A 25,250-nucleotide genomic window follows, 5' to 3' on the forward strand; every position below is an offset into this window, starting at 1 on the left:
TTTAAAAAGAAAACCTCTATCACCAAGAGCTCATTCTTAAATATCAAGAATAAACTTCTCTGCACTGGCCGGGTGGCTCAATTGTTTGGAGTGTCGTCCAATACACCAAAAGATGGTGTGTTTGATTCCAGGTCCGGCACATACCTAGGTTGCAGGTTCGAGCCTGTTGGGGCTCGTACAGGAGGCAACTGACAATGTTTCTCTCTCACATCAATGTTTTCCTCTCTCTCTCTCTCTCTCAAAAAACCAATAAAAACATATCCTCAGGTGAGGATTTTATTTTAAAGCAACCTATTAAAAAAATACACTTGTCTTTATAGAACATAAATCCTAGCACAATTGTTAGCTTATCTTAGTTTATTTATTTGTATTTTAACAGGAGCTGGCCTTATATATTAGCTTAAATAATATTAGATGCTTAGCATCAGTTTTTGCTAAAAATCTAAAGCAGTGCCCTGAACACTCATTTTCTCCCCTTAGACCAAGATCAGTGACCCCTCCTCTTAGGATCTTCTGTATTAAGTCGGCAGTCAATAAAACATTCTGTGACTGACTTTATTGTATTCCTTCCCCAATCAAACCCCAGTAGGTACTTAGGCATCACTAGGGAAGCATTTACCACAGTCTTTAAAGCTCAAATAAGCAGCAGGGAGAAGAGAAGACAAAGGAGAAGGCTGGTCACTTTGCTGGGTTTTTACATAATACCATCTCATGTAATCTTCCCTATAATACAATTACTCCCTTTACAGATGAGTTGACTGAGGCTAACTTGACCAGAGCCCTTGTGGCAGACTCTGAAGCCCATTCTTTCCACCTTAGGACGCTGCCTACATACATATACACAAGAGTATTGTTTCCTCTTTTACAAAAAGGATCCCTAAGCAATACCTAGTATGGAAGAAAAGAAAAGGAAATAAGCTACTGTAACATCGTACAGCAGTACACCACGTCCGAGATTTCAGAATAACCAGTAGTCCTAGGCAGCTGCCTCATGAACTAGAATTGTTCTCAGGTAACTCTGTTTTAACAAAGTATTTAAGGAATTTACTCATAATCTCCACAATCTTTTAAAGCCCAAGATATCAATGGTTCCAATCAGCCTTCTTCCCCTCCTACATACCCCACTGATTAAATCACCCAAATCTGAGTCTGAAACCACTGTTGATGAAACACAAACACACCACTTCCTTCCAAGACTGACCTTGTAACCAGTATAAGTTTTACAAACTGCAAGGTACTCTGGGTGATGGGAAATTAATGTCTCTTCCTCAACTCTTTCTGATTAGTCAGAAAAGGAGGCTTCCTTTACCCAGGGCACTGTCCATTAACTCACTGCTGACATCCCTCCAGACTCTCTCCACACCACTCCCATGAAGAGGACAGTCCAGAGCCAGCTCACGGAAGACCGTGTAAGGCAACAGAGGAGACAGAGGTGAAACATGCCACCTCGTGAATGAAGCACTATCCTGACTTTAAGTTGGTCTGGCATTTTCATTCTAAGAGTTTTTGATTGAACATTTTTCCTTTTGGGTTATTTTGAGAAGGCCCTATCAAGTAGGGCATCTTTTAGTTAGTATACATTGCTTTAGTGAAAGAAACAGGCATGATTTAAAAATAGCTCATCCACAGCATTCATAACAACACAGAAAGCCTTGGGTTTGATAGCAAAGCTGAGGAATCAAATTTAAATGAAATTCTCTTCCATTCCCTCCCAAAAGTAATTCATCTGAAAAATAAGTTAAATCATGCCCAAAAGTCTCTCTTCCTTGATTCTCTCTTTACTTTTTCCAAGTAACTCCTAAAATTCCAATCCATCTGAAAACTGTCCCAGAATCATACAATTAAATACTAAAGGGAAGGAAAAAAGAGAGGACCATTTAAATTTCATTATTTACGATGAGCATTATTTAAAGGGAGCCAATTTTGATCTAAATTGCTACTACTTTCTAATAATTTGAAATGCCTAATTTAAAAAAGTGGCTTAAAAATTACGTATGTACATCAAACTGTAAAGGCATTTGTTTCTTTGTGGGGAGAGGACGGATGTTCATCCACTTCTTACGTTCAACAGACATCACTCTCATCGCACGACGATCTTTGGTCCACCTAAGAAAAATGGAGTTCAGAAAAAACAAAGACACACTGGCAAAAGGCATAATATAAAGGGACAGGTACGCAGTTTGTACCTAAAGGACCAGAGATTTTTTTTTTCCTCAACCCTTCTAAAAGAAATGCCTTATAATGCTGTCATTTCTTTTCCTGTTGATATTTGTAAATAAACATTCCCTACAAATCCTAAAGAATGAACTGATAAAATATAAGAAAAACACTATTGAATTTTGTTGGATTCTTATCTACTAAAGCCTAAAAAATCTCTTTCCTTGTGCTTTGTAATTACTCCTAAATTATCTACTTTCCTCTCCCCTCTTCAAAGTCTTAATCTTTTCTCACACGATTTTACACCTATGAAACAGATCATTATGAAATAGGTATTGTTTCCACACACACGCTACTTACGAATGCCTTGCTTTTGCACTACAATATTTTCTGTTTTTATCTGGTTCAGTGACTTGACCATTTCTCAGACACTGAGCACACACAAATTTTATCTTCATATTAAGAAATCCAGGCATTATTTGATTGCCAGGTACCTTAAACAATTAAAAGACCAGTTTTAATTTTAACAGAAAAGCAGTTTTCTGAGAAAAGTGAATCACCATGCTTTTTTTATTCCACAATAGCATACAATACAGGATATCTCTTTTTGTCTGGTTTGATGATTTGACCATTATATATGATGTGATAACTAAATCTCCAATTCTCCACCCAAATGTAAGAGAATATGACAAAAAGCAGATTAAAGATGTCAAACCTTGATTTATAAAAATCGGCTTTGGAATTGATGACTGGAAGTTTTTTGGGGGGAGGGAATAGATGTGCCAGATGGGAAATAAAACTATAAACACAATCCACCTCCCTTACATAATATAAAATATAACTTTTGTAACTTAATATTCCTTAGTTTCAGTATGATTACATATCTATACATTATATATTTATACCAATTAATATTAATTATGAAATCTTAAAATTATTCTTTTGGATAATAGTAGAATCCCCAAAGCCCAAGATCTCAATTGTTCTGTCAATTAGGCTGAATAAGAAAACTGTGTCCTATATACTTGACAGATATTATAGGATGCCTAATTTTTTATGATGACCAGCTTTTTAAAATTCAGAATTTGTTTTCACATTAAGAATTCCTCAACTCAATAGACATTAAGAAAGTAATGGACTGCAAGTATGAACTGCCTCTGCTAACAACTAACATCCATTAGACTATTCTAGAAAGATCCCAAATTCAAAAGTACACAAGATAAAATACCTGTGCTCCAGGCATATTTGCTTCCAAATTTTGCCAATATCTTTTAGATTCTTGAACAATAGCATCATGTGAGATACCTGGGAAATGTACAAGCCTTCCTTTAGGTTCTCTATGTAATAACAGCCCACCAATCAGGTCACAGTCAGACTCCGTTCCCTAATTATCCCCAGCCAGTATAATCTATCATCAAGGAGGAATGAACATCACATGACTTTTTTCAAAATGGAATATTTACAAATAGAGCTCTTGGTGCTTTCCCAGGAATCTTTCTCACAAAACATACTACATGCATGAATTTGTGCCAGTAATTAACTACATAAGAACATACTAAAAACAGAGACTCTGAAAATGAAAAGTAACTGCACAGTTTAAAAGCTCAGAGCAAAATCATCAGGTTGCCACATCAGGGTGAAAGACAAGAGGCTCTGAGACTGTTTCTTCAAGTCTAGACTGCTCCTGAGACATGTCTCAATCACACACACAGACACCTACCTGTTTCACTCTGCAATATCCAGACTTTCAATTCTACAAGACTGTGAGCATAAAAGCACTCATCTTCCCTTAAACAGCCATATCGAACCTCATGTCGACATAAATCAAGCTGACACTGACCATGAAAAGAACGTATTTTAGAATATTTTACTGTTGTCTCTCGCAAAATGTGGACAAGGCACCTAAGATGAAAAGGGAGGGACATTTTAATATAATCTGCCATAAATTTTTAAATATATATATATATATATCTATATATATATATATATAATGTCAAGTTTAGACTAGCAATACATTTTAAATCTTTATAAAAAATAAATTACTGTGTACAATTGTTGGATTGAGGGGGGGGGGGATAATTATAGGTTAAATCATAGAACACCTAAATCCATGTCATGAGCAGCTAAAAGTCAATAATGCTTTTCTGTACTAAATAAATTATTTAGTAATTCATTTAAACACTTGCAGCAAAATTTACTAACAGACATTTAAAAATAGTCATTATCATTCAAAACAACAAAAGAAGAGGGAGGACTGCCTGAGCAGGTACTAGTCTGGTTTTATTTGGAGCTAAGAAAGGAATCTATTTTGTCACAATAAAAATTAGAAACTAGGAACATACTTATTGTCTTGAAACTCATGCTTTGTAACCGGGTGAGAACAAGAAGTAGAATTATCTTTATTTCTTTTACTGATCATTCTAGGCTTATGATCAAAACATTTCTGGAACAGACAGAGAAGACAAATTATCACAAAAACATAATACAAATTATAACTTTTTACCCTGAATATTTCTTAGATTCAATATTATTACATTTATACATTATATACTTATACCAACTAACATTCGCTATAATCTTTTGGATAATAATAGAAGCTACCATTGCCAAGTGCATGCTTTAGCAGCACCTGTGCTAAGTACTTTATACTTCCGATTCGCAAGTCAGAAACTATCACCAATTTTACAACAGAAAATAAGGTTTGGAGACAGCACCTCACAAAGGAATATAAATTCGCCTAGATGCTCTTGCAGAAGTTTGAATACAGTAAGGTGGACCTTTCCGTTGCCACCAAAGAAAGCCTCTCTACTGAATGCCCCTTTCCGCTCCAGCGTCCACACATCTATCTCTTCTTGGCAATAAGCAAATGTGCAGTGGCCTGAATATCTACATTCCTCCTCCGCAGCAACATCTAGAAAGACAGAGAATTAAGACATTTATAATGTGAACCACTGGTTTTTCAAAACCAATGAATACTAACACGTTTAGGGCATCATCTGAATTGTTATAACATTCATGGGGAGTTTCAAACAATGATACCCATGTTACTACCCAGAAATGGTATTATCTCTTAATAAAACAAAAACCCAGCACCATAAATACAATTTTTTTTTTCCAGACAGGAAAAAAAACCCTGATATGCTCATGTACCCTACCTAAATTTAAAAAATCATTTAGAAAGATTCAAAGTTTGTTCAGATGAAGTGGCTTAACAACATAAAAATACTAAGTCCTTTCTAAAGCAGTTTAAAGAATGATATATTTTCTTTCAACGCCTTAGTTCACTGTTCTGATTCTGTTTAGACCAAGTCACAGAACTTAAAGTTTGAGACAGTTTCTGTTTAAAACCTGTTCAAAAGTCCTGTTTCCATAAACAGCTACAAAATATACACCACAAAAGCAGTTTAAAACCAAGGTAAAAATAATATAAAAAAGACTAATGTCTCAATCCAAGGAACTTGCCCTTAACTCTAACTAAAAATTTTTAGTAACAGCAATCCTGGGACCATTACAATAAATGCAGCATATCATTTGTCACACTAAGTAATTATAATACTACATACCTTTACATATATAATAAGGTCCTTCATAATTTGTTTTTGTTGGTCTGGGGCGTATTTTTTTCCATAATTTATCTTCAACATTCTTTATCCTACCAATTAAAATATCTTTCTTACATTTATGGTCTGTATCAGCAAGGTAAGTGAAATCCATTAACTTAGGGCCTGAAAAAAAGATGTAAAAAGGACTGCTCATATGCACAAAAAGTATCATTTCATTTTACAGGCACATTTATAAGCAGATGTGAACAGATTCACTGATTACTAAATTCCTACAAAAATCCCATTTTCATAACGCCAAAATGAAAACAAGCCACTGAAGTAATTTTTTACTTTTAAGGTGTTCAGTAAACAACACATAGTTCTATTCAATACCAGTCCTCCCAACATATATCCTTATTTAGGATAGAAATTCTGATGGCTCATAATGAACAATATTAAACACAAATCTAAGGAAAAAAATGAATTGAGGAATACAGTATGTTTCAACTGAGAATAAACTGTGTTTAAATCACTTAATTTAGGGGTGAAGATAAGAAATAAACCAATATAAAGTACTTTAATTTCCATAAACATTATACCATATACTGGTCTTATAAAAATTTTTTTGTTCTCGCTCCATTTGAAAATGACCAAGTTCTTAAGCGTATATTTAGAACATAATTTCATAAAAATTTCAATAAGCTTTCAAAATCAGGTAAATATTCTATTGCATATGATTCTATAAAGAAAATTACACCAAATCAGAGAAGAGACTTTAAATTAGACTCCAAAGGCCCAAAATCAATAACTGTGGCTTCTTTAGAAAAGAATTCAAACAGGGACTGAAAAGTCAAACACCTGGTGTTTGCTACATGTATTTACAAATGCCTAAGAACTCTCAGGTTACTAGTTCAATACTGTCTGCTGCTTCAGTTGGTCCTCACCTGATTTTACAAAACAGATCTGACAAGCTTGTCTCAGTTCATGGGTTCCTTCTAGGGGATGTCTTGGGGTCACTGATGAAGGTGGTTTTGTAATTGTACTTCCAAAAAAGTTTCCAAAGTCATTTCTAGGGTGACTTGAAATTCCCAGGAAACTCTCAGAAGCAAACAAACTTCCTGGTCCATTCATCTGCAAGAATGAAAAAACAAAAAACGAAAAACAGCCAACAAATATTGATTGCACTATCATTAAAGCAGGAAACAAATTCTTCTGAAAAATAAGAGATTCTTCACAGACTAAAGTCTGTATTGTTCTGTCCCTTAAAAGGTTTTATTTAAAAAGGTTTCTTTGTATATTTCCTCTCTTTGGGTCTCTACACCCCTCCCCCACTTTTTCTGACCCTTCATGAGTTGTTAAATGTAATAGGTAATTGTTCTGCTTCAGAGCAAGCACATCTTACATGCCCTGATCTTATACAGTTGACCTTGAACAACATGGGGATGAAGGGGCTGACCCCCACACAGTCACAAATCCGTATATAACTTCTGACTCCACAAAGAATTCAATTGTCCAGCAGCATCCTCAGGGGATTGGTTCCAGGAACCCTGAGGATACCAAAATCTAAGGATGTTCAAGCTCCTTATATAAAATGGCCAGATCAATGCACACAGTCAGCCTTCCACATCCACTGACTCCCAACCTCAGTTCAAAAACAGTACAGGTATTTATTGAAAAAAACTCACAGTTCCAACCCGTGTGGTTCAAGGATCAACTGTATTTCCTTGTTTTGTTCACTCTGTGTAAAGCCTCTTACACTGTCTGCAATAGTGGTTAATTTGCTATGACAGATCCAGTCTTAAACACAGAGCATTTATTACTGGATGTTCTAAAAGAGTCTTATTCTAACACTATTTCCCACAGCACACACAAAATTTTAGGGAGACTGTCTCGTCCATTCAAATAGCTCTGTTATTTAAGTAAAAGACCTAGTTTCAATTTAACTGATGTATTTACAAAAGAGGAAGTGGCACTTACAAGTAAAAGGGAAGAATTACTGTTGTTAAGCGATGTTCCCTCTCTAGAAGTTGAGGTGGGCAGATCTAAAATAATAAAAAAACTTCAACAGACCTTTTCATTCTAATCAGGTAATAAGAACATCAGGACTTAGTAACTGACTATGGCTTCCCACGTTATTTTCCATCCCAATTTCTAGAAGCCTTCTTGCTCAAGATTGACACTCAAAGAGGGATATGGAGTTTTTCCTTTCCTCCGGAAACCAAGGATGTAAAAAAACCCTTAGATAAAAATAATTTAAATACAAAGCTATTTTCAGAGATAGAAACTAAGGCAGGGCCTACCAAGTGAGACTGTTAAAAAAACAAACAACACAAAAAAAAACGAAAAGCCCTGGCCTACTGTAGCTCAGCTGGTTGGAGCAACGTCCTGGACCCTGAAAGGTTGCAGATTTGATCACAGGTCAGTCTGGAGCATAGGAGAGGCAACCAATTGATGTTTCTCTCTCTCTCTCTCTCTCTCTCTCTCTCTCTCTATCTATCTAGCTATCTCTTTCCTCCATTCCTCTCTCTAAAATCAATTAAAAAAAAGACTACGAGCTCGGCCAGCGTGGCTCAGTGGTTGAGCATCAACCTATGAACCAGGAGGTCACGATTCGATTCCCATCAGGGCACATGCCCAAATTGTAGGCTCAATCCCCTGTGTGGGGCATGCAGGAGGCAGCCAATCAATGGTTCTTTCTTATTATTGACTAGAGGCCCAGTGCACGAAAATTCATGCACTCGGGGGTCCCTCAGCCAGGCCTGTGCCCTCTCACAGTACGGGAGCCCTCAGGGGATGTCCGACTGCGGCTTAGGCCCACTCCCCTGCAGATGCCTCTGTGGAAGGCGTGGAGCCAGGACTGGGACTGTGCCGCTGCCTCCCCCGCCGCCTCTGTGGAAGGGGGGGTGCCAGAACCACCATGGCTAGCCTGGCAGCACAGGCTCGCTGGCCCTGCCCCCTACCCACTGGTTGTTCCAGCAGGTGGTTCTGGAAGGTCGTTCCACCGTCTGGTCTAATTAGCATATTAGTTCTTTATTATATAGGATGTTTCTATCTCTCTTCTCCCTCTCCCTTCCTCTCAACAATCAATAAAAATATATAATAAAAAAAAGACTAAGCCCTAACCGGTTTGGCTCAGTGGATAGAGCATCGGCCTACGGACTGAAGGGTCCCAGGTTCGATTCCGGTCAAGGGCATGTACCTTGGTTGCGGGCACATCCCCAGTAGGAGGTGTGCAGGAGGCAGCTGATCGATGTTTCTCTCTCATCGATGTTTCTAACTCTCTATCCCTCTTCCTTCCTCTCTGTAAAAAACCAATAAAATATATTTAAAAAAAAAAAAAGACTAAGAAAATAATTCATATTCAATGGGAAAAGAGCCTCTACTTTTGAAAATATGAAGCAAGAACTCACTATAACATAAAGAAAAATAGTGAGGTTCAATTATTTTCTTTTTCTTAACCTACCACTCAATTATTTTCTCCCTGCCATTTGTCTTCCACAAATTTTAGTTTCTTCCATTGTCAATCTTTAAATCAATTATTTTGATTTTTCCCTTTAACCACACACCAATGCCTCAGAAATATGATGATTTATATTACTATTGTTGAAAATATTTATTAACCCTGGGATTACAGAAACAGAAGTCAGCCAAAAACTCAGCAATCCCTGTAAAACTAAGGCATAGTTTACTGCGCTGAGTGGGTGCAGCCTGAAATAGATCTAATTGTTGTTATTCTGAACATTCATCTTAAATTAGTTTTAAATATGTATTTGCCCAGTTCAGAATTTAAAAGGATAACCTGCCTTTAAGACCTTTTGGGGTGTACCTTTCTTGGAGAAAATGTTGAAAGTCATTTCACCTCCCAGAAACAACAGACACCCCGCTTAATAAAGTATCTTATTAAAATCCCAGTGCCACATACATTCCTGTTCTCCTTTGCTTCTTGATCTCCAGAATGGCACATTTAAGTCAAGGTGAATTTAAAAATGAAGGTTTTGTTTTTATATTTTCAGCTACAATGAAAATAATTCAAGTACAACTACCCAGGGTTAAATAATTGCCAAACACACACAAAAAATAAAAATAAATAAATAATTGCCGAATATAAACTGTCACTTTAGAAAAGGAACCACAATTGTTTACACAAATGGCTGGATTCTTACCTCGTTTGGATTCACTCATTGAAAATGAATTTAAAGAAGAACAGAAATCTTCTAAGGATGAGGTCAAAGGTGGATACAACTCTGAGAAGGAAGGTGGAGGGGCATACCTCGCACCAATGGGCAAGGTGCTCAACAGAGACGCTGAAAAGGGTATGCTAGGGGTGACACTGGCTGTCGGGAGGGGTCCTCTGACTAAAGCTGATGGCTGAAAAAAAAAATAAAAGATCTGATGACAATCCATGGATCTCAGTTCCAAGTTGCTTTTAACATTAGCATATATAAAAACAAATCATTACACTGAGTGATATATTACATAAAGTTAAAATCAAAACTCAGTAGAGGAATCTAACCTACAGAGCTTATTGTTTTTTGTTTAAAAAAAAAAACTGAAGAATGAGAAGTCCTCATCCATAAAACTTATTTTGCTTTAAATATCAAATGCCTATTCTTTGTTCAAATGTTAAATTTACCCTTTTCATAGATATGATTCCAATAGGAGTTGAAGAAAAATTGGCTAATTACTAGAGAGTATGTATCTTTTTTATTTCAAAATGACCAAATTGCCGAAACCGGTTTGGCTCAGTGGATAGAGTGTCGGCCTGCGGACTGAAAGGTCCCAGGTTCGATTCCGGTCAGGGGCATGTACCTTGGTTGTGGGCACATCCCCAGTGGGGGGTGTGAAAGAGGCAGCTGATCGATGTTTCTCTATCATCGATGTTTCTAACTCTCTATCCCTCTCTCTTCCTCTCTGTAAAAAATCAATAAAATATATTTAAAAAAAAAATGACCAAATTAGCTAGTTATATCACCAAAGAAAGATAAAAGTAATTTTCAAGATAAGAAAACCAAAGTTCAGCTGATAGGCAATTCTGAAAATATCTACTAGGTTATTTTGCCACTTTTTATTCATTATTTTTTTCTTTTATTTTTAGTTTCTTATATTGCCTTTTCTTTTTTTAATTAAGCCTGCCTTAATTTTTTGGAAGAAGTCACACTGAACGTTACCATAACAGTGTCATTAGTTTCAGGGGCGGAATCAAGGAGGTCATCTATTTCCTCTCCAAGGACCATATCTCCATCATCTACATAAGCTTCCGGCATTGTGAAGGGGATCTTTCCTCCATTTGCCAAAACTGTTGATGGCAGAGAGCTCTCTTCCACTTGCAGTGGCAAAACAGAAGTTAAGGACATAACTGAAACTGAGGCCAGCTCACTTCCAACGTGGTGAGAGAAACCGGATGCCGGGACAGAAACAATAGGAGGTGCTTCTTGCCTTGGCGTTAATAAATCTGTAACGTAGACAGGAATGTACTCACTCATTTTCAGTGTATGTACATAACACCAATGTTAATAAACAACAAGAGAATATAAAAAGCAATGATAAAAACAAATAAATATGTAGATACAATAGTAAAAGCAATTCAAATAAAAGAGTAAATATGATTCTAAAAATAATTTGTTTCACCCAGGCATAGATATATTCATTTGAGAAAATATTTCCTTCTTTCTCAAAATGCCTGGGCCCCTTATGGGCAGAGCTGTTAAGATAGTGGTAAGGCCTCAGTGGGCATTCAATGACTGCTTACTGATATCAGCATTATCAATCACGTGCAGGCTCAGACAGGAGCACCAAAGTGGTTTTCAAAATTATTCTTGCTTTCATACTATCAACCACACAGTAATCTCATTTGACAACTATAACACATATCATGTCTAAAACTGGCACTTTTCAGATTAAGTTGACATGGAAACACATACCTGGCTCGATATCTTCAACAGAACAGTTCAAAGCCTAGAAATTAAACCAAATAATGAATCACAGTATTTTCAGAATTCTAAACTATAAAGCAATCTGTAAACTTCACTGTAAGACACTCCCAATTAAGATCCAAGAAATAAATGGAACATGTAAATCTTTGTAGTGAGTGGTGGTATCACACAGTGCTAGTCGGCCAGCAGCACCACCTGTCTGTTCTGTGGACCAGTATTTCTGACAGGTTCAGGAGCCAGTTCCAGAGCTACGAGCCTGGCCACTACTCACTCCTAACTCGCAGTGGCCACTAGCATCCTAACAGCTCCAAGAAGACTTACCTATGAAAAAACAACTTGTTAACTGTGTTAACAAGACTCTCAAAGACTCCCAAAGACTCCCAAAATTACTTATTTGGCCTACAACACTTTTTCTAACAAAACCTAACATCTCTGAATACCCTGTAAAATGTTCCATCAGACTTCAGGAGATGCTGGGTAAGAGTGAAAGGTACTACTCAAGGCACCTGTTTTCTTTTCACAGGCCAGGAAGCTCAGGCCAATAATGTGTCTGAGAAATAAAAAGGTCTCAAAAATAGACACAAACTAAACATATTAAAAGCAAAACTGCTAACGTGCCTATCTTTTCTTCTTCATTTTCATATTATGATTTTTATAGAAATAATAGCTTTACCTTGGTAGCCCTGTCCCCAGGAACTGATTTTAATGACTGCTGAAAGGAAACAAAGACGAGAACTTAAAAACAGAATTGACTCCAGGTTACAAAACAAAATGAGAACACCTGATGGAGAGAACTTGGCTTACCTCGGTTCTAACATATGCTTTTCTTATTTTAAATCCCAATTTCTGAGCTAGTTCTTGAGTTAGTTTTATTACATGTTCATCCTGAAACAAGTAAGAATATATATTTAATGGAGAGTTACATTTTACTAACTGTGAAGATTAGGTAAAACTTTTGCCTATCTATATATATAAAAGCCTAAGCAACTGTTGCAACTGTTTTACAACCAAACAACCAGAACAACCGGTTGACCAGTCGCTATGACGCTCAACGCAGGAGCTGCCCCCTGGTGGTCAGTGCACTCCCACAGCCAATTTCCCACAGCCAGCCAACCTCCCGCGGTCCCTCCCCACTCAGGCCAGCTGCCCAACCTACTGCAGTCCCGATCTGGACTGGGCAAGATGGCCCCAATGCCCCAATCGCCTCGATCGCAGCCAGGCCGAGGGACCCCACCTGTGCACGAATTCATGCACCAGGCCTCTAGTATAACTTATAACTTACAAATTTATATACCGTATTTTCCGGCGTATAAGACGACTTTTTAACCCAGGAAAATCTTCTCAAAAGTCGGGGGTCTTATATGCCGGAAAATACGGTATTTGGGTTTTAAGCAATCTGATATACATTGTCAGAGATTTTTCTAACCTACCGTATTTTCCGGTGTATAAGACCCCCAACTTTTGAGAAGATTTTCCTGGGTTAAAAAGTCGTCTTATACGCCGGAAAGTACGGTAACTGTAACTTGTAACATATTCTGTCAAAACATTTGCTTTATGAGTAATTTAGTCCCAACTGAAACAGGCTGATGGCTGGTTGGAAAATTTAACTCTTTAGAAGCCATATATCCACAAGAAATTAATAAAATGGTCATGATATAAACAAATGAACGAAAATACAAATCTCATACCTGAGGCACCGCTAAGGAGCACTTGGCTACTGCGTCATAAGCCTCTCTGTATCTTCCCAAATTACTTAGAGCCTTAGATTTCCGATACAGAGCTTTGCAGTTACTGGCATTTAAACTGAGGACTTTATCACAGTCTTCTATAATTTTATCAAGGAAACCCTGGTGTGTAAGACCAAATATAGTTAGCAATCAAACAATTTTGCACTGATGTCTTCCTGTAAATAAATGCAAACACATTACGACCCCAGGCTATTCCCCTACTTTTAAACTCCAGGTTAGCAGTATATTTTCCTTCTTAAAATTATTTTCAGTATGAGATTTCAAATACATAAAAGTAGAAAGAATATCATAAAAACCATGTACCCGCTACCCAGGTCAGACAAAGGTTAACATCTGGCCATAAAGGTCCCAGATCTTCAAGAAAGAAAACTTTCTAGACATGACAGATGCCTGCAGGTGTCACTCTCCTGTCCTATTCTCCTCCCATCCGTAGTTTCCCCTTGGCGGATCTCATTAAAATGTCAAATGAAAATGTAACTCCCAAACAGCTAGACGATGAGAAAGGAACACATTAGAGAAAACAAAATAAATAGCAATAAATGCTCGTTAACAAAGAACTATGTGACAACATGGGTACCTTTCTTATTTTCACAGCTAAGTTTTACTAAACGTCCATAGTGAAAATTATAGGCACATCAAAATATTGCTTTTTAAGAAAGCTTGTTAATTCTTTTGAAGGCTAACTATCTTTTGGGTAAAAATCTACTAAGAGGACTGAATCTTGACTAAGAAGTGAATAATTAACACAAGTACCTGACAGACACACTTATCTCTGAACACTAGTATCTTATCTCCCTGGGCTGGTTTTATTTTTGTTTTTTTAAAGTGACACTCCACCCAAAGCCATACTCAAATGGGAATCTCCATAGATCAGTAACTAAGAAACAAATTACTTTTTAAAATCCCTAAACATTTGCCCAAAGCTGATTTTTCAAAATTTCAGGCAACTCTAAAAGCAGTTAATAACATCTTTACTTAACACTGAAATTAGAGCCCGGCCTGTGTGGTTCAGTGGTCACAGTGTGATTCCCAGTCAGGGCACGTGCCCAGGTTGTGGGCTTGATCCCAGTCGAGGGCATGCAGGATGCAGCCGATCAATGATTCTCTCTCATTAATGTTTCTCTCCCTTCCTCTCTGAAATCAGTGAAAACATATTTAAAAACAAAAAAAAACCACTAAAATTAGCCCTAGCGGATGTGGCTCAGTGGATAGAGCATAGGCCTGCAGATGGAAAGATCCCAGGTTCGATTCCAGTCAAGGGCATGTACCTCGGGTGCAGGAGGCAACCAATCGATATGTTTCTCTCACATCGATATTTCTCTCTGTCTTTCCCTCTCTCTAAAAATCAATGGAAAAATATGCTCAGGTGAGGATTAAAAAAACAAAACAAACACACATAAAAAAAACACACCTAAAATTAGATATTACCTTATTAATGTACTATGTTGAAACACTGTTTTAAAAACCACAACTCACCATATTAGAATAACAAGCAATCCGATTTATATGTAGTTTTTCAATGATTTCTTTAGGTATTAAAATTTCTTCAGACTTTGCATAATCAGCTATATTCAAAGCTTCCGTGTATTGGCTCATCGAGCCATTCCAATCACCTTCCCGATAAACATCATTTCCTTCATTAAAAAGATTTCTCACAAGAGCACGTAAATATACCTAAAAAAAGAAAGTTACCATTTGAAACCATTTAAGGAACAAGTCGGGTATAAGTAAATTTTAATGTTTGTACCTACACCTTCAGAGGAAATAATTTGACAGAGCAAGAAGTATGTTGTAAGAAATTACAAAATCCAGGCCACTATCTCAGTGTGGGTTTCATCTTGCTTGCTTTCAAGAGAAAATTCAGTTTTTAATTATTAAGAAAAATGCAACAAAAGCACCCTGTAAATATTCGTCCACGTTTCCATCTCTGTGCCTGGGATACATTCCTACAGGTGGACACTCTAGGTCAAACAGAATGAGACGTTTAAGGCTTCTTATCAATATTTCTAAACTGCCTTCCAAAGGCAGTAACAACGGATACTTTTAGTGGTTTCCTTTATAGCATCCCACCAACACTGAGCAGCATGTAGGCACTTGTATGTCTGCATCTAAAAATCTCTACCAATGTCTAGTGAAAGTCATTTCTTTTTTATTTGTGTGTCTTTGTTACCAGTGAGGTTGAACTTTTCCACATTTTTGTGGACCATTTGTATTTCTGCTTTTATAACCTATTTGCTCAGGCCACTTACTTAGAGGGAGAGGGGTGTTAAACCTTTTTCTTATTATGTAAGTATGCACATCCTTTTGGTATGTAGAAAAGTTTTTAAGATTCCTTTGTGTTTTCTATCACAGCTTTAATATTTTAGAAGTCCTTTCTTATCACAAGATCAAATAAATATTCAAGTCTTCTGTCTCATTCTGTGAATTCAGGTCTAAGTAGTAAAGAAAACTGGACAGATCAACCTTTGACAATTGAGGCGACTTCTGACATGCCACTTAACCTCTTTTGGACCCCAGTTCCAGTTTAAATGTAAGGATTGTAAACTGAATTATAAAGTAAATGGATTATTCCATTTATTTGCAACCATCATACTTCATGATTCTACATCTGTTTGGAGGGAGGAAAGGAAGAGGGAATAAGTGACTGAAATAAAGGAGAGGAAGGGACAGGCAGAGACAAAGAAGTGACAATTAGAAGCACCAAATCCCTCAGAGACACAAAACCACAGTGAACTAACAGTCTGTAGAGACAAGAACCTGTAGAACTATCTCGAGTCACTGACATGCCTTACAAAGGTCAGTCAGAGACTGACCTGGGCTTTCTCCCTAATTAATAGATTCACCCCTGACTCTTCCTATTACTCAGTCACCCTTTACCGCTGTTAGAACTTCTCTTCTCCTAAATAAAAGCAGAAGATTCTCTGCTCTCTCCCTCTCAACATATTCTGTCCCACTTATTTTCGATGAAATGAGAAGTAGGCTAGAACTAATTTTCAAGGGGCTCAAAAGATATATTAATTCAATACTATACTAAGAGAGGAAAGAAAATATAGGACAACTGTCCAAGTATGTAAACAAACAAATGTTGTCCTATATATGAGGGTCAGTATATCTTTTCTGTAAATGCCCAGATACTAATATTTTAGGCCTTGTGGGCCATACAGTCTCTGTGCCAAATACCATATTTTGTGAAAGCAGCCATAGATGATACATGAACAAATGAGTGTGGCTGTGTTCCAATAAAACTTTATTTAAAAAACAAACAACGGGCCAGATTTGGTCAACAAGGCCGTAGTTTGCCAACCCTTGCTACATATTTACAGTTCACAGGCTACTGAAGAGTTTTTAAGCCGACCTTCCCAGAGTCATTACCGCATATTGTTCCTGTGTTCCGGGGTATGACAGTGGTGACCTAAGAAGAAGAAACAAATTAATTTTAATTATCAGGCTCTTATCAGGACTTGTTCATCCAGAAGGCATCTTAAACATGAAGGTCTACGAGCTTGCTGCTGGTTCAAAGCATGTTTTAAAGATCTACTTCTCCTTATTCACACATAACTGTAGTCATGATTTAAGAAATCTAAAATTATTCCTTTGTCTTTTCTTGACTAAGTACATTTTCTTCTCAAATCTACTGCTATGGAAAGAAGGCCTAATGTTTCACATGCCAAAAACGTTTTAAAAATAGTACAGAACCACTAATACCATTGGACCCAATTTACTGGAGTGTAAGGAGAAGACTGTCACTTCCTGGGAAGCACAGAGGGACCTCTTCCTGGACACATCCACCCAAGCCACACCTGGCCCCTCACTGGCATGCCTTACAAAGGTCAGTCAGAGACTGAGCTTCTCAACAGAAATGTTGGATCACAAAAGCCCTGTGTTGACAGATGTTCACTTTCATTCGTCAGAACGGTTCTCATGAGATTAGGTTCAAATTCCTCAGTCTAACATTCTCAGGGAAATTAAAGGATTTCGGCCCTAACAATCAGTGGCAGTAAGATCCAGGTCAACCCAGCCAGCATGGCTCAGTGGTTGAGTATCGACCTATAAATCAGGTCACAATTCGACTCCCAGTTGGGGCACATGCCTGGGTTGTAGGCTCGATCCCCAGTGTGGGGCATGCAGGAGGCAGCCAATCAATGATTCTCTCTCATCATTGATCTTTCTGTCTCTCTCTCCCTCTCCTTTCCTCTCTGAAATAAATTTTTTAAAAATTAAAATAAAATAAAAAAGATCCAGGTCAGAACACAAAGAAATCAAATGTAAAAGAGCAAAAATTACTGCTGGAACAAAATACCTAATTTCTCATCCAAATTAACGGGACTTGTGATATATAACTAAAGATTTCTTAATCTCTGTGAAATGTATAGCCATATAAAAGTAGGGGATGAGGACATAGGTATGAATTAAGTTCTTACTGTATAAACTGTAGTCCTTCCTTAATGCTCTGCTGCCTTTTTCTTCTCTCCTCGGACACACTGGACATGTTACCCCACACATTCACTTTCTAAGTGAACAATCTGGAAAGAAAGAATACACAAAATTGCATCAGGCAGCACAACCTGGACCCCAGTTAAAACAGCCATCATTTCAGGTTATGTCACTAATTCGTTGTGGACGCGTCCCTCTATGCTGATGTGACTCTCCAGTTCTCAAAGCCACGAACCCCGTCTGCTTTACTGTGTGGTGCCCACTGTCTAGCTCACGCAGCAGAAGGTCCTTAGACTCCTTCAGGTTAAACAGCCAGGCAGCCTTGAAAGGCTCCTCCAAGTACTCTCCATGAAAAAGCCATTTCTCTCCTCTCCCCTCTCCTCTCCTTCAGCCTCGGGATTTGTTTATTCCCTTCCTACACGCACGGACGCTGCCCTGAACAGTCCCGGCCTTGTTTTGCTTCTGGAAGCTCTCCAGAAGTAAAAAGGTTTCACATCCGCTTGCCTCCGAGGGAGTCTGACTTCCTTAGGAGCAGACTCTAAACCTTAACACTTATTTCGTTACACAAACTTCTGAAATAATCCTTGTTGATACAACTGATAAAAATAAATGATCTAGCCCAGCCAGTGTGGCTCAGTGGTTGAGCATCGTCCTACAGGAGGTCATGGTTCAATTCCCGGTCACGGCACAAGGTGGGGTTGTAGGCTCGATCCCCAGTGTGGGACGTGTAGGAGACAGCTGATTGATAAATGGTTCTCTCATCATTGATGTTTCTATCTCTCACTCTCCCTTCCTCTCTGAAATCAATAAAAGTATTTTTTTTAACTAGTGATCTAAATGAATTTCCTCCCATTGGAATTTTCTGGAAAGTTAAGGGTTTACCTTCCAGGTAACTGGCAAATGTCAATACGTGTCATTGTTGGTAGTATCTAACCCACTAATCAGTGTTCATTAGGCAGCTCCCAGCAAATCAAAGGACCACAGGGAAGAGACCTGTGATAAAAGAGCATCTCCAATGTCCTAAACTAGGGTTTCTCAAGCTCAGCACCGCAGCTGACGGAGTTAGCAGCGTCCCAGTCTCCAGCCAGAGATGCCAAGCAGCACTCCCTCCCCCACCCCTTGTGACAACCAAAAAGGTCTTCGCATACTGTTAAAGGTCCCCTGCAGGGGACGGTTGGACTGGGTGGAGCACATCACCCCAGGATAAAAACCATTGAGATCTAAGCCTCAGAAGACATCTTATCACATAAACCATGTATTTGGACCCACGTGACAGATAGGAAAATGTCACTCACAGTTCAAATACATGGCTGAAATGTTTTAGTTTCATTATTGCTTACCACTGTGGTCTTGTCTTTAAATCTACCTTTTATAAGTGTAGGGGTGAGGCTGAAGGTTGGAATGCCCCAAAGGTTGACAGCTGGTACTAATTCTTTTTGTCTTTTAAATACTGTCAGCTCTAAATACTTCAATCTCATACTTAAAGGCTGGTACTTTACTGAAGTGTTTACATGTGAAAGGATATAATATCTGGAACTTGCTTTAAAACACTCCAGCAAACATAAAAGGGAGATGGGAGCGGATATGAAACAGAACACTGATAACTGGTGAAAGCACAAGGCTTTTTCCTAGTACTTGCTCTACCTTGTAAGTTTGAACTCTTCCAAAATAAAAAGGATAAAAGCCCCTTACACTGAAGTAAAATGGCATTATTTCTGGAATTTGTTTTTGTTTTTTAATATATTTTTATTGATTTCAGAGAGGGAGAGGGGAAAGAGGGATAGAAATATCAACGATAAGAGAATCATTGATCGGCTGCCTCCTACGTATAGCCCACAACCCGGGCATGTGCCCTTGACCGGAATCAAACCCAGGACCCTTCAGTCCGGGCCGATGCTCTATCCACGGAGCCAAACCAGCTAGGGCTTGGAATTTGTTTTTAAGATGGTCTAAAAGGGGGATGAATGGGTAGAAGTGAAACAATGGTGCTGAAAATATGGGTAACTGCCCCTTCTGAACAAGGGGAGGAATGTGTGCGTTCATTCGGCCCCTCTACTGGTACAGGTCTGACGGTTTTCATGATAAAAAATGTAATTCATACTTGTATGTACGAAGTTATTTAAGGAGGCACTATTTGTAGGAGAATAAGAGAGCAGATTCACTCAATGTCTATCAGAAAGGAAATGGCTAAATGGAGCTGGGGAAAGAGGCAAGGAGCAACTGCCCACAATATGACCCCGTTTTTTGTTTGTAAAAAAAACCTCCAGATGGAATCCCAGAAAGTTACAGCAGCAGCAGCAGAACGGGAGGGACAGTCTTTTCACTGGATACCTTTAACACTTTTCTTTTGAGTCCTGTCAATGAAGGACACGTATTTTTAAAAGTCTATGTAGCCTCTGAGCCCTTCCTTGGAAAGATGGCCCTTCCAGGCCCACTAAAGTGGCTTTTACTTTATTTTTGTTTTATTTTAAGCAGGGCTAACGCAAAGCAGAACTTTAGAGCTCAAAGGCCCCAGAGCAGCACTTGAGGGTCTATGGCGGTCAGGCCCAAAGGCCTGGGGCAAAGCAGACACCAGTTCTAAGAAGCATTGTTCCCTCTCTTCAGTGAATGGCAAAACTCCCCCCACCGCTGTCCAGCCAGGTGAGAAATGAGTTTTTGTTCACTGAGAAAGTCAATCTGTTCCTCCTATTGTTCAAAAGGGGCAGTTACCCATTAGAAGGGATGCCTGGGTAATGATAATCCACCAAACTAATAGCCGTGGGGCTATTTCCCCAGATAGTGCTGGAAAACCTTGAACCTGGACCTCTTAGGGACAAAGGGCAGGTGGCAAAGAGCTGACAACTCAGGTAAGTGATTAAGAGGAAATGAGATTCAGACACTTAATCGAAATATACGCTTCCTTTACATGTTAAAGATTTGGAAGCATAGTATCAACTGATATTTAAACATATGACAGAACATGAAATGTTCTATAATTTTCCCCAAAAATGTTATTATGAAAAATTTTACACACACAAATTAAAATTTCTTTTCAGAAGGCACACCGTATACCAACATAGTACCTATATTCTACAATTAATATTTTGCTATATTGATCACATCTGCCTGTCTTTATCCATTTGTCCATCCTTCTGTCCTTCCATCAACCTGCATTATTTTGGTGAGTTGCAAAGTGAATTACATTTAATTCATCAATTATAATTCACCTCTAACCTCTTCAACATATTTATCATTACCTAGAATTCAACATTTGTTAGGTTTCTTAATGTAAAATGCACACATTTTAAGGCAAGTTTTGACAAATGATAAATTTATGTAGCCCAGACCCCAATCGTGATATAGACCAATAGTCATGGTCACTCCTCATGCACCTTCCCCAGCTGGCTGCCCAACAACCACTGTTCTGGGTTTTTTTTTCCACTGTAGATTAGTTTTACCTATAAAATAAGCCTCCTCCACCTCCCATTTTGAAAGAAAAATATCTATGCCTTATACACCATCTTACTTTTGCATCCAGTTAAAATCTTGCCTCAATTTTAATGTCAGAAAGAATTTAAGAATTTAATAAAGTTAACCCAACAGCCACTTTTTTAAACAGACCTTATTTTTTTAAATATATTTTTATTGATTTCAGAGAGGAAAGGAGAGGGAGAGAAAAATGGAAACATCAAGGATGAGAGAGAATCATTGATCCGCTGCCTCCTGCATGCCCCCCCACTGGGGATCCAGCCTGCAACCTGGGCATGTGCCCTGACCAGAATCGAACCATAGATCAATGCTCAACCACTGAGACACACCATCGGGGGTTCCCCACCCCCCACCCCCCCACCCCCGCTTTTCTTATTCAAACTCAAGACATCATATGTCACAGGTGTCCTCTTCCTCCTTGAAACTGGGATTCCATCTCCAGCTGACTTCTAACTGTGAGAGCCCTGGGGCTTCATCAGACCTTCTCCCTCCCAACCACTCTCCCCTCAGGGACTCCCACACTGCCCAGATGTTAAAAACCCTCATCTAGGGCCCCCTACACGCCCCAGTCCATCCCCAGGCAGACCTTGATACTCTCCACGGATGTGATAGTTCTACCTGGATGTCTCATAGACATTATAAACTGTTTTAAAAGTAGTATCTTATTATGACAATGAAAAGAAATGTCTCCACCCAACCCTGTCACTCAACCACCCTTTTGTCCTTCCTGAGAGCAATCAACCACTGTTACCAGTTTTTCTGTGTATAGACATAGACCATAGACTACACGCGCGCGCGCGCACACACACACACACACACACACACACACAGGTGCATGTAAAAACTGGTGAAAACAGTAAGGTGTACTTGGTTACAGTATTACACCAATGTCAATTTCCTGGCTTTGATGTCACTCTAGTTATATAAGATGGCACCACTGGAACTCTACATACTTTTGCAATTTCCTGAGAGTCTACATTTCAAAATAAGAAGTTAAAAATAGCCCATGCATGTTATTTTTTACTAGAGGCCCGGTGCATGGAATTCATGCACCAGTAGGGTCCCTAGGCCTGGCTGGTGATCACAGCTGATCTGTGGGGCAGGGAGATGGGGGGGGTTCCTGCTGGCACCCACCTAGGCTGGCCTGTGGGCTGGGGGCAGCTCCTGCGTTAAGTGTCTGACCCCTGGTGGTCAGTGCATGTCATAGCGACCAGTCATTCCACCGGTCATTCCATTGTTTGGTCAATTTGCATATTAGGCTTTTATTATACAGGCTACAACCTGGGGCTCCTAACATGTTCTGCACCTTGCTTTTTTCATGAAGCACCTAATCTAGAGGGTCATTCCATATCAGTACCTTAAAAACTGCTTTATCCTTAACAGCCATGTAGCCTGTTCTAGAATATGGTTGGACCATAACTTCACTAGGTCTCTAGTGATGAACATTTTGGTTATTTCCAATCTTTAAAATTCATCAGATACACAGGATCTTTCACATATGTGTATCTTTAAAGAATTTCTATAGGATAAAGAGTATATGTTGTCATTATTTTACCAGCTATTGCCAAGCTACACCAAATGACCCTACCCAGAAACAGTACTTGAGGGTGTCTATTTCACTGCTTCACCAGAAATTATCAAATGTTTTCATCTTTGTCAACCAGGAGGTGAGAAATATGGCTTCTGGATTTTGACATACTCAGAAATGCCTTCAGCACTCTGAGATTATAAAATAATTATCCATGTTTTCTTCTAGTACTCATATCCTTCCATTAAACAGGTTTTTAAATCAGATCTGCCAGTTTACTGTAAGGAGTGATGTAGAGATACACTGTATATAGTCCCCTCCCAAATAGCTACCCAGTTGCTCAAACTTCATTTACAAAAAGGTCCTCTATTCTACAGCAATATGTGCAAGGCCACCTGGCTCTGTTTCTGACTTTTATTCAGCATTCCTAACTTCAGTAGCCCTAATCCTCTGCCCTCCTCCCAATCCTAAGGCTTGGCCCAATCTTACCTTTTCAGTAATGAAATCTTCCGGCCAGTTGCTCAAGCCAAAAACCTGGCATTACACTTTTCTCTCTCTCACATTCCACATCCAATCAACCACTGACAAAGCCTGTCGATGATACCATCAAAATAGGTGCAGGCATCCCAAATCCAACCACTCAAAACCTCCCTGGCCTGCGTCACACCATCTCATATGAATGTGGTGATATCCTCCTCTCTCATCCTCTGTCTCAGCTCCAGGCATCTCCTCTGCCCCTCCCCCTTTCATTTCCTACACTAAACTAAAAGGAATGCTCTTTTAAAAACAGAAATTAGCTATTAGCCCTGCCTAAAATCCTTCACTGACTTCCCTAAGCATTTAAAAGAAAACCGAGATGCCTTACCTCGACCTACCAGATCTGGGAGGACTAACTTCCCGTAAGTCTTTTCACAATGCCCTCACCCCGATTCACTTACTCAGCTCCTGTCAGACTGGCCTTCGGTGTGTTCCTAAAATGAGTCAAGGGCTCTGTACTTCTGGGCCATTGTGCTTGCTGATCCCTCTGCCCATAACACACTTCCCAGGTCTGCAGAGCTGGCTCCTTTTCAGTCTGGAGTCTTGGCTTACTAGTAAGTGTACCTTTAGAGGCCTTCCCTTTCCACCCTAAATTGTCATCACCTCCCATTATTCACTTTAAGAGGTACCTTGTTTTATTTACTCCTGATTGCATCACAATACCTAGGACCAGGTCAAGAAAAACTTGAATGGAAGAATGAATGAATGCAAAGTTGAGAGGCCCCAGAGTTAAAACCTGGTAAAACTGTTCACAAAAACAGGCAAGCAGGAGAAAGGAGGGTGTCCGGGAGGAAATGACCGGGCATAAGCAGAGCTGGCTGTAGGGGACTCTGCCCCAACCCTGCAGGGAACAAGTTGGGGAGTAAATCAATTCGAGACAGACACAGAGAGAAAAATCTGAAACCATGACTCCTGAAACAGTGCTGTGATGTCAGGGGAAAGCAGGTCAGACCCATCCCTTCTCCTTAAATGAAAAGGAAATGGGTTGGGGGTAGGGGACCTTTCAACAGCATTTTAAGGCAAGAAATTCAATTCGATATGAATTTCATTAAATTAACTAAACTCCTACAAACCTGAACATCATCTGTCCGGAACCAGCTGATTTTAAAATTGCTACTCATTCTCAAGTTTTATATAAGAACAAAAAAATACCCTGGATCTTTATTATAATTCCTTTAAGTATTTACTCAGGACCTATTAGGTGAAACTCATTATACTCAAGTCCAGTACAATGTACAGAGCTAATAACTGAACAATTTAGTCATACCCATGAAATTTCAGCCTTCCATAGCAACTTCAGAAACTAGCTCCCATTAACAGAAGACACCCAGGTAAACGAAATGTGACTGCAAAATAGCACAGATAGGAATGATAGCTAACACTTAGCGCGCTTACTCCGTGCCAGGCATTGTTCCAAGTGCTTTACAAGTATTAAATCTTTTAATCCTTATAATAACCTTAAGACATAGGTCCTATGAGGAAACTGAAGCACAGAGAAGTGACACAATTAGTCCAGGATCACTCAGCTACCAAGTAACAGAGCCAGATTTCAAAGCCAGACAGGCTGGCTCCCAGCCGGAACTCATCCACCACCCTCCTTTGCACTGTAAGTGGTGGTGCCGCCTGGAGGAGGGGAGCACAGGTAAGCTGGCCCTGGGCTCGGCTCTCAAAGACTAATGCAGCACTGACAGGCAGGTGGACACCTGAAAGCCACTCAAGAGGAACAAAATAAACATATGCCCGCATACACAGTGACGTAAGTGCTCAAGGAACATAATCTAAAGTGATTTAGACAAAGCAGAGGGTTCGCACAGGAATGTAGTCAGTGGACAGTGAGTCAGGATACCACTCCAGGGAAAATCTTCACATGGAAGTCCACTTTGCCCTACTATAATGTATTTAG

At 39.0% G+C, this 25,250-nt stretch overlaps 1 protein-coding gene across 4 annotated transcripts in view; it reads right to left on the reverse strand.

The window, feature by feature from the left end:
• The window catches only part of ZC3H7A (zinc finger CCCH-type containing 7A), a 35,976-nt gene that overhangs the window by 6,676 nt on the left and 4,050 nt on the right, over positions 1 to 25,250 (reverse strand). For 2 of the 4 annotated variants that reach the window (XM_054714736.1, XM_054714738.1), the window contains 18 exons: positions 17,802 to 17,903; positions 16,753 to 16,792; positions 14,857 to 15,054; positions 13,321 to 13,479; positions 12,437 to 12,517; positions 12,306 to 12,344; positions 11,621 to 11,654; positions 10,868 to 11,151; positions 9,863 to 10,067; positions 7,677 to 7,741; positions 6,644 to 6,830; positions 5,721 to 5,882; positions 4,872 to 5,068; positions 4,500 to 4,600; positions 3,878 to 4,059; positions 3,386 to 3,462; positions 2,518 to 2,651; positions 2,001 to 2,106 (listed from right to left, as the gene is read on the reverse strand). In XM_054714736.1, the coding sequence (XP_054570711.1) occupies positions 2,001 to 2,106; positions 2,518 to 2,651; positions 3,386 to 3,462; positions 3,878 to 4,059; positions 4,500 to 4,600; positions 4,872 to 5,068; positions 5,721 to 5,882; positions 6,644 to 6,830; positions 7,677 to 7,741; positions 9,863 to 10,067; positions 10,868 to 11,151; positions 11,621 to 11,654; positions 12,306 to 12,344; positions 12,437 to 12,517; positions 13,321 to 13,479; positions 14,857 to 15,054; positions 16,753 to 16,792; positions 17,802 to 17,869 (2,319 nt within the window). In that variant the 5' untranslated portion in view covers positions 17,870 to 17,903. Of the gene's footprint in view, positions 1 to 2,000; positions 2,107 to 2,517; positions 2,652 to 3,385; positions 3,463 to 3,877; positions 4,060 to 4,499; positions 4,601 to 4,871; positions 5,069 to 5,720; positions 5,883 to 6,643; positions 6,831 to 7,676; positions 7,742 to 9,862; positions 10,068 to 10,867; positions 11,152 to 11,620; positions 11,655 to 12,305; positions 12,345 to 12,436; positions 12,518 to 13,320; positions 13,480 to 14,856; positions 15,055 to 16,752; positions 16,793 to 17,801; positions 17,904 to 20,075; positions 20,169 to 25,250 lie in introns of all 4 variants that reach the window. The other 2 variants (XM_054714737.1, XM_054714740.1) reach the window with 2 other exon arrangements.

The sequence above is a fragment of the Eptesicus fuscus genome, chromosome 4, assembly GCF_027574615.1.
Source record: "Eptesicus fuscus isolate TK198812 chromosome 4, DD_ASM_mEF_20220401, whole genome shotgun sequence".
Lineage (NCBI taxonomy): Eukaryota > Metazoa > Chordata > Mammalia > Chiroptera > Vespertilionidae > Eptesicus > Eptesicus fuscus.